The 12646-nt window shown below is 37.9% G+C and overlaps 1 protein-coding gene across 1 annotated transcript in view; it reads left to right on the top strand.

Annotated features, from left to right (window-relative positions):
• Window positions 1-1812: 1812 nt before the first annotated feature.
• The window catches only part of UBE2U (ubiquitin conjugating enzyme E2 U), a 54921-nt gene continuing 44087 nt past the window's right edge, over window positions 1813-12646 (top strand). Inside the window, exons 1-4 of the mRNA XM_068961231.1 lie at window positions 1813-1878; window positions 3181-3262; window positions 4546-4638; window positions 9829-9926. Of these exons, the coding sequence (XP_068817332.1) occupies window positions 1813-1878; window positions 3181-3262; window positions 4546-4638; window positions 9829-9926 (339 nt within the window). The remainder of the gene's footprint in view (window positions 1879-3180; window positions 3263-4545; window positions 4639-9828; window positions 9927-12646) is intronic.

Below are 12646 nucleotides of genomic sequence, written 5' to 3'. Positions count from 1 at the left end.
CTCTGAGCCAACAGGGAAGCCCAAGGTGTGATCTGAAATTATGATTTTTGCTTTGTACACTTGTTTTTGTTTTGTATATCTATTTATTGAATACTGGAGCCAAAAAGGTAGTCACTTCATGTGAACTGTTGCACAGCACATGAGAAGTGTGAAATAAATATCTGTGAAATGAATGAACTAATTAAACTGATGTCCTGTTTTCCACAAAATCAGTAAACAGTAAGAAAAAGTACTCTGAGAAAAGATGCCAGCTTCTGTAGTTGACATGGGCAAATTAGCACCTTTAAGAGGCTCACAGCTGGCTAAAGAAAGCAATGGGCAATTGTGATACAGCCTGATAAATGCTATGCCTGCCTGCTAAATTCTCTTCAGTCTTGTCCAACTCTGTGACGCTATGGACTGTAGCCCAACAGGCTCCTCTGTCCACGGGATTTTCCAGGCAAGAATACTCCAGTGGATTTCCGTGCCCTCCTGCAGGGGATCTTCTGAACCCAACAATCAAACCCATGTCTCCTGCAGCCCCTGCATTGCAAGTGGATTTTTTTTTTTTAAATCGTTGAGCCACCGAGGAAGCCCAATAAATGCTAACAGGGAGGTAAATATAGGGTCCTCTAGGATCACAAGAAAGGAGTTGTCTTGTATGATTTCATAAAGAATCGTAGGCAAAGGTAAATCTGAACGTGGTAAATATCTAGACAGAAGGAACAGAAAGTGGCAAAACTCAGCAAGAGATGAGAATTTTTAAGCAGTTCATGTTGCATAACATTCTTCCAGAGTAACTGAAGAATTTGATGACATAATAATGTATGTGAAGATATCATGACCGCTGAAGTGCCATATGAAAGTGAAAGTCGCAGAGTCGTGTCCAACTCTTTGTGACCCCATGGACTATACAGTCTGTTGAATTCTCCAGGCCAGAATACTGGAGTAGGTAGTCTCTCCCTTCTCCAGGGTATCTTCCCAACCCAGGGATCGAACCCAGGTCTCCCTAACTGCAGGTGAATTCTTTACCAGCTGAGCCACAAGTGCCATATGTTATTATAAACAAGAGCAGACCAGTATAATATTCAAAGAAAAAGAAAAGATGATTTCGGAGGACTTCTAGTGAAGTCTTCTCTGACTTAGACTTAAACGCTAGACCCTCTGACTTTTCCCCCTACCCCAACAAAATGGATGGATTTAGCAGTCTCACGGGGCGCGGGGACAGAGGGGGCCTTAACAACGGTTCTCATTGGCCTTTCAAACTGAACCTTTTGGACGATTGGCTGTGGAGGTTTCCAGAGGCCACCCCACAACGCTGATTGGATGAGGAGTGGCCAAGTGCCCACCTCCTCTACAGTGCCGGTTAGTCTTGTTGCTTGGCAACCGATTTGCGTCTTCTTGCCCAACCGGCACCCAGTTAGTTACACCTGTGAAGCGGAGACGGTGACTGGTTAAGAACACCCTGAACTTACGCTTCTTACGCCCACTTCACGCACAAGCAGCACGAGTGGTCTCAGGGTTTCATCCACGTTTATCTTCAGGCTGGGCTGTGGGCTGGCGCCGCAAGGACACACCGCAGTGGAGAAAGTGCTCAAGTCTTCCTTCTGAAGTCCTCCTTTAGAAGAGTCAGAGGAGAAAAGAAAGTCGCTGCTACGTGCCCAACTTAGGTCCACCTCTCTTGGGAGTATATATACAGCATTCTGAAGCTCGAGAAAGCAAGTATTTATGTCAGTTAACTAGGTATAGGAGAGTGACCCATAACCTCAGACACTTGCCTCAGAGCGAACCGTAGTAGTGAGGGGACAGGATCAGAGGATTTTTTGCCTTATCATGTACAGCAGAGCTTACATCTTGCTAAAAAGAGAATTCCAAGAGTTGAAGAACAACAATTATGAGGTGAGTATTGGAGACGTGGAGGTTGTGTTTCATTGGGGTACGAGTTTTTAAAAGCAGTTTAATCTGTGTTTATTCCACAAAGCATAATTGAGTTAAATCTAATTTGCACTACAGACTTGTTTAATGAACCTATTTCAGTATAATAATCTGTTTCATAATAATTATTAGTATTTCATAATAATAGTTAACAGTATTGAGCACACTGTGCTAATTTATGGACTTTAATCCCTGAATGTAACAGTCTATCAGGTAGTAAATAACCATTAGTTATTTAGTTAGTGAATGCAGGGTTGCATTCACTAATTATCAATTGTGCCTGCATGTTCAGTGGCTAAGTTGTGTCCGACTCTTTGCAACCCCATGCACTGCAGCCCACCAGGCTTCTCTGTCCATGAGATTTTTCCAGGCAAGAATACTGGAAAGGGTTGCCATTTCCTTCTCCAGGGGGTCTTTCCCACCCAGGGATGAAACCCAAGGTCTGCTGCGTTGGCAAGTGGATTCTTTACTCGATACCACCTGGGAATCCCCTCAGTTATCAACACAATATTTAGGTAGTGTTTTGTTTTACCTACCACAAACCTAAGCCTCAGAAAGCTTTCAGTAAATATTTGGGCTCCAGATTCCATCACAGGGTTTTTTGACTCCAAAATCCCTTGCTCTTAAGTCTTGAGTTCTTTTTCTTCCTGTCTAGTGCACTTTTTGCCAATTGCTGTGACATATAACACATAAGTGTCTTTCCCTTATAATTTTATTTTTAAAATTTTATTTATTATTATTTTTGGTTTGTGCTAGGTCTTCATTGTTTTGCACAGTAATACTTTCTTGTCTCTCCATTGGAATAATGCCTCAAGTGTAGGAAAATTTTATTTTTACATATGAGCATAATTTTAGAGTTGTGTTTTTCTTAATGAAAATTTCTTCATGCCTAGTATAGCATCTGTAGGTTTTTTTTTTTAAAGCTATGAGGAAATACATGCTTTCCAACTATTCCTTTCTTTTTGAATTTGAATCTTAAATTGTCTATAGAATTACATAAGTCACATATTCCATTCTTGACCTTCCTGTCCCATTTGTGATTTTCATACTAATGATTTACTTAAAATTTACTATTGCATGTATTTTCTGGAATCTACCTTAGCTTCTGTGTAATAAGACAGTATATAATGCCGTCTCAAGTCAAACATTTTTATCAATAAAAGAAAATTTAGAGCTTTTGGAATTCATTGTAACCTAATATCTGACTTCCCAAACTGCAATAAATATTTAATCTTTTTTTCTGCTTTAATTTTTCTTGATGTTTAGGGTATTACTGCCTTTCCTATAAGTGAAGATATGATGCAATGGGATGTTGACATTGAAGGTCTACAGAATACAATTTGGCATGGTTTGTGTTTGGGAAACCAATTTACTTTTTTATAAAAGCCTTTATATTATTAGCCTAATTTCTTTAAGGTTGCACTGTATAAATTTTCTAGAATTCCTAAAGTTTTCACATGTTAATTTTTTCATTGTATGGCTTAATTTTTTGCCATTTGTCAACATGGATGGATATTTTAGGTTTGAATATTTCTTTATGCCCAGTCTTAATGTTATCATGTTTTTAAGAAGCAGACATAGGAAAACATATCAACTGAGAATATCATCTAATAGTCTTCCATGAATTCAGAGAATAACCAACAAAATGCCTGACAGAAAAATCCCACAATTATGTCTCTTTTTTTTTTTTCCTCTATGATTTTCCCACAGATGTCCATAAGTCAAGTTCTCAGGAAGACTAGGCAACCATAAACTTTAATGACCATGCCCTCTTAGAGTTGCAGATTAACAAGATACATTTGCTTAGTGAGATAGGGGAGAAAAGCATGTAAGTGGATAATTACAATAAAATATAACATGTCCTGTTATGAATTTTGAATGGAATACTTAGGAGGCAGTGATTAGTTAATTTTGCCTTGGAGAGTCAGGAACAGCTTCCCAAGGAAGTGACTCTTGAGTTGGGTCCTGAAGAACGTCTGAGAATTCACCAGGTTTAGAATCAGAAGGCGGAGAAGGCAATGGCACCCCTCTCCAGTACTCTTGCCTTGAAAATCCCATGGACGGAGGAGCCTGGTAGGCTGCAGTCCAGGGGATCACAAAGAGTCGGACACAACTGAGCGACTTCACTTTCACTTTTCAGTTTCATCCATTGGAGAAGGAAATGGCAACCCACTCCAGTGTTCTTGCCTAGAGAATCCCAGGGACAGGGAGCCTGGTAGGCTGCCATCTCTGGGGTCACACAGAATCAGACACGACTGAAGTGACTTAGCAGCAGCAGCAGAATCAGAAGGAAGTGCAAGTAGGCTAAATAGCCTAGCGAGAGCTGAAGAGAGAGGATTCTGGAGCAGAGAGTAAATATGAGAAACCCAGTGAAGAGGCTGGTATTAGAGGGACAGAGTTAGTGGATGAAAAGGACTGGTGAGAATGTGGCTGAAAACACTGGGTTAGATTGTGAGGAGTCTATTATACCATCTAGAGGTGTCTGGGCATCCTCTAATCCAATTTACTTATTAATATAGTAAAACTCTAGGGACACTGGGGAGGATAAACTGTAGGCATAAACATCAATATTAGGTTACAGTTAATCATTAATGTGACACTTTATTAAAAATGTTTATTTCTATATCACAGGAGCATTCTTCCAACTGAGAATAAATTTTACATCAGAGTATAATTTTGTCCCTCCAGTTGTGAAATTCAGAACAATTCCTTTTCATCCAAATGGTAAGGAACAAATAAAATTATTATCATAAATTCTGTCCATATTAATGTTATTTTCATTGACATTAATAATGTTTATTTTTAACATTATAAACTAAACATACTTATTGGGGAAAATATTAAAAAGCAGGAAAAATTATCATCTGAATCCTAACTCAGAGAGATACTATTCTCAACATTTAATGAGATTTATTTCCTTTCTTCCATGTATGTATTTTATCTCCATAGTTATTACACAAAGATGTATATATTTTTATTTAAAATGATATAATACATTTATTTCTGCAGTGTTAAACATTCTTCAAAATATAATTTTGAACATGAATGATATTTGTATGTCACCTTTGGAAAGATGTCTTTTCAGGTCTTCTGCCCACTTTTGGTTGATTTGGGGGTTTAATATTGAATTGTGGGAACTGTTTGTATATTTTAGATATTAACCCCTTGTCGGTAACATCATTTGCAAATATTTTCTCCAATTCTATAGGTTGTCTTTTCATTTTGTCAATGGTTTCCTTTGCTATGCAAAGCTTTTAAGTTTAATTGGGTCCCATTTGTTTATTTTTGCTTGCCTTGGGAGACTGAGCCAAGAAAATATTGCTATAATTTATGTCAAAGAGTATTCCATGTATGTTTTCTTCTAGGAGTTTTATGGTTTCTGGTTTTACATTTAGGTCTCTAAACCGGTTTGAATTTAATTTGTATATCGTGTGAGGGAATGTTCTAATCTCATTATTTTGGCTTATTGATATGGGTATCCAGTTTTCCCATCACCACTTGTTGAAGAAACTGTCTTTTCTCCATGGTATATTCTTGCCTCCTTTGTTGTAGTTGAATTGACCACAAGTGCATGGGCTTATTTCTGGGCTGTCTGTTCTGTTCCATCGATATATGTGTCTGTTTTTATGGCAATACCATGTTGTTTTGATAACTGCAGTTTTGTAGCATAGTCTAAACTCTCAGAGGGCTATATATACCTCTAGCTTCATTCTTTTTTCTCAAGATTTCTGTGTGGCTCCATATGAATTTTAGGATTATTTGTTCTAGTTCTGTGAAAAATATTCAGGATATTTTGTTAGGGATTGCATCAAATCTGTTGATTGCCTTGAATAGTATGGCCATTTTAACAATATTAATTCTTCCAATCCAAGAATATGGAATATTGTTCCATTTCTTTGAATCATCTTCAGTTTCCTTCATCAATGTTTTATAGTTTTCAGGGCATTGGTCTTTCACCTCCTTGGATAAATTTACTTCTAGGGTTTTATATGCTATTTTAAATGGGAATTTTTTTTTTTTTACTTTCTCTTTATGATATTTCATCATTGTTGTTCAGTTGCTAAGTTGTGTCTGACTCTTTGCAACCCCTTGGACTTTAGCACACCAGGGTTCCCTGTCTTTCATTATCTCCTGGAGTTTGCTCAAACTCATATTCATTGAGTTGATGATGCCATCCAACCGTGTCAAACTCTGCTACCCACTTCTCCTGCCCTCAGTCTTTCGCAGCATCAAGATCTTTTTCAGTGCGCTGGCTCTTTGTACCAGGTTATCAAAGTGTTGGCACTTCAGCTTTAGCATTAGTCCTTCCATTGACTATTCAGGGTTGATTTCCTTTAGGATTGACTGTTTCATCATTAATGTATAGAAATACAATAGATTTTTGTATATTACTTTTTTTTCCTTCAGCCTTGCTAAATTTATTTATTTTAATAGCTTTGGAATGGAAACTTTAGGGTTCTATATAAAGAATATGTTTAATATTCTTATTCATATTTAATTAATAAAGATTTATTTCCAGTAACAGTATTGGATATACATAAAAGGGAAATGTCCATAAATAGCTACAATGTCTATAAATATAGGAATTTTTAAGTAAAATGTATTATAGCTATGTACATTGCTTTTAAACATAGCAAGAAAAATATATGAAGACTTTACTCTTTGGTCATTGTTACCTCCCCAGAATCTTCACTCCCTGGCATAGAGTTGGTGTTCAAATATTTTTTTGAATAAACTTGTCCAAGATATGTTGACAATTTACTATTAAATGAAAAATACTTTGAAGAATAAAATGTAATTTAATTTTAAAAACACAGTAACTACACACACACAAAGTGTGTGTGTTTTTCCCAAATACTATTAATAATTTAGTTAATTGACTGTATTATGACATAGGCTAACCTTTTCAAATGACTTTCCAATGTACATATAACAGAACACAGCTGGCAGGAAGGTTTTACCATCCTCAACTTGTGGGTTCCATTTCTGGACCTAAGACATTTATTCTGTCACTATTTCCAGCCAGTGGGAAGTAGAGAGAAAAAGAAAAGGCAGAACAGCATCCTTATTAAGAAAATATGATCCAAAAGGTGCAGACTTTAATTCTGCTGATATCCCACCATTAAGACTTAGTCACAGGGCCACATCTTGTTAGAGGAAAGGCTGGGAAAATGTGGGCAACTATGTATTCATCTAAAACCACACAGGGGGATGGGGAGGAGGCGGGCATCATGTTTGAGAGAAGAAATGGAGGAGAGGAAGAACAGACCCTGGAGGACTATGAGTAACGTTCTTGAAACTTTTCTTTTATATACATATAAATTTATTTATTTTAATTGGAGGTTAATTACTTTACAATATTGTATTGGTTTTGCCACACATCAATCAACATGAATCTGCCACAGGTATACATGTGTTCCCCATCCTGAACCCCCCTCCCTCCTCCCTCCCCGTACCATCCCTCTGGGTCCTTGCCAGCCATCTAATGTAAGCTAGAGAGCATCCTCAAATCTGACATCACATTTAGAATCTCTCTCCATTTCTCATTCTTTAACTTTATCTCTAGGAAATGTCAGGAACATAGGTTAAAGGGACTTTTCTTGATATGGACATTGGTAACAACTCAATAGGGGTTTGTAACAGATTTTTTTCAGTCAAACATTTCTGATTGTCGTTGCCATCATCAGTTCAGTCGCTCAGTCGTGTCCGACTCTTTGCGACCCCAAGAATTGCAGCACGCCAGGCCTCCCTGTCCATCACCAACTCCCGGAGTTCACTCAGACTCACGTCCATCGAGTCCGTGATGCCATCCAGCCATCTCATCCTCTGTCGTCCCCTTCTCCTCCTGCCCCCCAATCCCTCCCAGCATCAGAATCTTTTCCAGTGAGTCAGCTCTTCTCATGAGGTGGCCAAAGTCCTGGAGCTTCAGCTTTAGCATCATTCCTTCCAAAGAAATCCCAGGGTTGATCTCCTTTAGAATGGACTGGTTGGATCTCCTTGCAGTCCAAGGGACTCTCAAGAGTCTTCTTCAACACCACAGTTCAAATGCATCAATTCTTCGGTGCTCAGCCTTCTTTTACAGTCCAACTCTCACATCCATGCATGACCACAGGAAAAACCATAGCCTTGACTAGGCGGACCTTAGTCGGCAAAGTAATGTCTCTGCTTTTGAATATACTGTCTAAGTTGGTCATAACTTTTCTTCCAAGGAGTAACCGTCTTTTAATTTCATGGCTGCAGTCACCATCTGCAGTGATTTTGGAGCCCCCAAAAATAAAGTCTGACACTGTTTCTACTGTTTCCCTATCTACTTGTTATGAAGTGATGGGACCAGATGCCATGATCTTCGTTTTCTGAATGTTGAGCTTTAAGCCAACTTTTTCAATCTCCTCTTTCATTTTTGTCAAGAGGCTTTTTAGCTCCTCTTCACTTTTTGCCATAAGGGTGGTGTCATCTGCATATCTGAGGTTACTGGTATTTCTCCCGGCAATCTTGATTCCAGCTTGTGTTTCTTCCAGTCCAGCTTTTCTCATGATGTACTCTGCATATAAGTTAAATAAGCAGGGTGACAATATACAGCCTTGATGTACTCCTTTTCCTATTTGGAACCAGTCTGTTGTTCCATGTCCACTTCTAACTGTTGCTTCCTGACCTGCATACAGATTTCTCAAGAGGCAGGACAGGTGGTCTGGTATTCTCATCTCTTTCAGAATTTTCCACAGTTTATTGTGATCCACACAGTCAAAGGCTTTGGCATAGTCAATAAAGCAGAAATAGATGTTTTTCTGGAACTCTCTTGCTTTTTCCATGATCCAGCGGATGTTGGGATTTTGATCTCTGGTTCCTCTGCCTTTTCTAAAACCAGCTTGAACATCAGGGAGTTCACGGTTCATGTATTGCTGAAGTCTGGCTTGAAAAATTTTGAGCATTACTTTACTAGCATGTGAGATGAGTGCAACTGTGCACTAGTTTGAGCATTCTTTGGCATTGCCTTTCTTTGGAATTGGAACGAAAACTGACCTTTTCCAGTCCTGTGGCCACTGCTGAGTTTTCCAAACTTGCTGGCATATTGAGTGCAGCACTTTCACAGCATCATCTTTCAGGATTTGAAACAGCTCAACTGTAATTCCATCATCTCCACTAGCTTTGCTTGTTTACTGGGAATAGACTGCCTTATGACCCAGCAATCCCACTGCTGGGCATACACACCAAGGAAACCAGAATTGAAACTTTTCATATCATTTCTTGATCATTTTTACCACTGAGTCATAATTTCAGTTTTCACTTACCACAGTTTTAATACCAACTAGAATTTTTTTCTAAATACTTTTTTTATCACATTGTTCACTCACATCTTTTGTCCATTGCACTGTTAACTATTATTGTAGTTTCAAAACACAATGTCCCAAACCGAAGACCCTTCTTTTCACCTTTTCAACATTTTCTTCCCAGATCTTTCCTAAAGATTGCAAGATCTTTCCATTGGATATAAATAATTTTTCTTATTTTTTATAAAAATTGTTTATACATTAATAAAAGTATTTTTAATAATGATAACTATCATTTTTTGAGGATCCACTCTATGCCAGGTACTCTATTAAGGACTTTGTTTTTTAAACTCATTTCAGTGAAAGTAGGTAGTTCAATCATATTCCCCATTTCACATACTAGGCAAATGAGACCTAGAGAGGTAGTTCATTGCTCAGTGTCCATTGCTGATAAGTGGAGGGGTCAACCGTCAAATTTATGTGTATCTGACACCAAAGTCCATGCTCTAACAACTGGTCTATATAAACTGTCACATTCATTGCAAAGTTTGTCACTTGCTTTCTAACTTAGCCTATGGTATGTTGATCTTCATAAGTTTTAAATGATAATTTTATGTATAAATATTAATGTGTTACTTGAATACAGTAGACCCACATTCTGGCAAGCCCTGTATAGATTTTTTGGACAGCCCTCGTAAATGGAATAGAAGCTATACATTGAGCAGCATCTTACTTACCCTCCAGGTAAGAACAAATTAATAATAAAATGCTGTCTTTGTTGTTGTTGTTTAGTTGCCCAGCTGTAGCAGACTCTTTTGCGCCCCCATGGACCCCTGGACTGTTGCCTGCCAGGCTCCTCTGTCCATGGGATCTCCCAGGCAAGAATACTGGCGTGGGTTGCCATTTCCTTCTCCAGGAGATATTCCCGACGGAGGGATCAAACCTGTGTCTCCTGCATTGGCAGGTGGATTCTTTACCGCTGAGCCACCAGGGAATCCCAATGATGTCTTTAATACATTTAATTACCCAATTATTCAAAGTAAAAGGAATAAAATATACAATGTATATTTAAATATTTAAAGGATTTGAGTAAGCTTATATGACTCAATAATATTTCTACATCAAAACTATAAAATGGAACTTGAACTATAAAAACTATTATTTTAAAAGTGAAATTGATAACTTATGCCCTTTCCAACCAAACAATATGTATTTTATAAAAGAAGAAAAGAATTGTTCGGATGGTTTCAATTCTGGAAAGATACTCTTAGGCTTGCTTTTGGCTCCTAACATCACTTTGTAATGCTGAACAGGCCTTTTAGATCTTTCTTCATTCATGAACTTTGCCTTCCTCAGAGAGGTGAACAAGTGACTATAATGTAAAATAGTCAGCTTTTCCCTTTATTTATGACAGTACTAGAGACCTGCTTTGATAAGCTTTCATATCAAACCCAGTGAACAATTAAGCCAGGAATTTCCTCCTCTACTCAGTAGAACCCTGTTTATAGAATGTTATCTTTTGCATCCTAAATCTATGGTACTTAGAAGCATGCTTCTGTGTTGTGTGTGTGTTATGTTGTTCCTGACCCTCAAAGAGCCTCCTTTCTCATCCTGAGATGTTAAATGATTTGAGCATCACTTGCTTTGACCACTTACATCTGGCCCAGTGAGATTCTATCCACCAGATTTTATCCATTTTAAAATTCTATCTACTCATCATTAATAATATTTGGAGATAAAGTATTAAATTTTGATTATCTGAAATACCTGGAGAATAAAGTATTCTGGCTTAATTGAATTTTCTCAGTAACATATAATTATAATAAAAATTCCATCTCTCCTATGTCTTGTTTTCAAAAATAAAACTATCGTTAACTTTCTATCTAGTCATATTAGTATGCTAAGTAAAATTTAATATTTTTAAAAATTCAGTGTTGAATTTAATCATTCATTCATTCTACAACTGTGTATTGAGCATATGTACTAGTGCCAGGCCATGCTCTGGAAGAGAGATTGGAGCAAAAACTTTGAGGAAGTAAGCGAGTGTGATGTGCAGAGATTTGTGGTTGATCTTTCAGATTCTTTCAAACTGAGTCATCCTATCTCTTCCACCTAAGTAGAAACAGCCTTCAGTTCAGTTCAGTTCAGTCGCTCAGTCGTGTCCGACTCTTTGCGACCCCATGAATCGCAGAACGCCAGGCCTCCCTGTCCATCCCCAACTCCCGTTCACTCAGACTCATGTCCATCGAATCTGTGATCCCATCCAGCCATCTCATCCTTTGTCGTCCCCTTTTCCTCCTGCCCCCAATCCCTCCCAGCATCAGAGTCTTTTCCAATGAGTCAACTCTTCTCATGAGGTGGCCAAAGTACTGGAGTTTCAGCTTTAGCATCATTCCTTCCAAAGAAATCCCAGGACTGGGATGCTCAATCCTTCAGAATGGACTGGTTGGATCTCCTTGCAGTCCAAGAGACTCTCAAGAGTCTTCTCCAACACCACAGTTCAAAAGCATCAGTTCTTCGGCGCTCGGCCTTCTTCACAGTCCAATTCTCACATCCATACATGACCACAGGAAAAACCATAGAAACAGCCTTAAAAACAGTAAAAGTGAATGCTCTCAAAAATGTAATGAGTGAGGGCAAACCAGAATGAAATGGTGAACATTTTGAATTGCAGAATAATTTAATCAAGGTAAATTGGGGACTGTGAGTTTAGATTGCTTGACTTTACTTCTTGGTTCTGCCACTTAATACCTTTGCACTTTTGGAACAAGTTTCTCCGCTTATCATTCCCTCCATTTCTTCATCAGTAAAATGGGGCTGTTAGTAGCTAACTCATATAACTTGTGAGGACTAAATGTATAAATAAAGTACTTAGAACCATGAGTGGTCTAAGAAAAGAATTCAATAAAAATCTGGTTAATATTTACCTGTGGAGTAAAAGCTATCCTAGTTCAGAAGTTCAAAAGGAAGCTTCTGATAACACCTCCCCTCTCCAGCCAAACATGGTATGGGAAATCAATATTGTCTCTGACTATTTTTCAAATAGTTTTATAAAACAAATATGCCCACATTAGAAAACATTTTTAAGATAGTAGAAAGGAAAAAAAAATCACTGATAATCATAAAGAAATTCCTTCCCTGTTGTTATTAACATTTTCTTCTGATCTTTTCTCTTGTGTTTTAGTTTTAAATCTTCAGTTCCAAATTCCCTACAAGGTCAAGGCCAAATTCTATTGCCTGACAAATGATCTACTCCTCACACCTTGGCCTTAACCCTCCGAAACACACCATGGCATCATGCTCTTATGTATATCTTTATTATTTATTTATTTTACTCACAGTGCTTGGTTCAATTCAGGTTAAAAAGCATTTATAGAGTTCCAAACTCTAAAGTTACAAACCAAGTCAACCTTAGACCTTAAGAAGTGCTCAGTCCAGTTCTGCATCTGACTAGCATCCCATTT

The sequence above is a fragment of the Capricornis sumatraensis genome, chromosome 2 (assembly GCF_032405125.1).
Source record: "Capricornis sumatraensis isolate serow.1 chromosome 2, serow.2, whole genome shotgun sequence".
NCBI classification, from domain to species: Eukaryota; Metazoa; Chordata; class Mammalia; order Artiodactyla; family Bovidae; genus Capricornis; species Capricornis sumatraensis.
The sequence above is the reverse complement of the archived record's forward strand: the minus strand, read 5'-3'. Positions and strand labels throughout refer to the sequence as shown.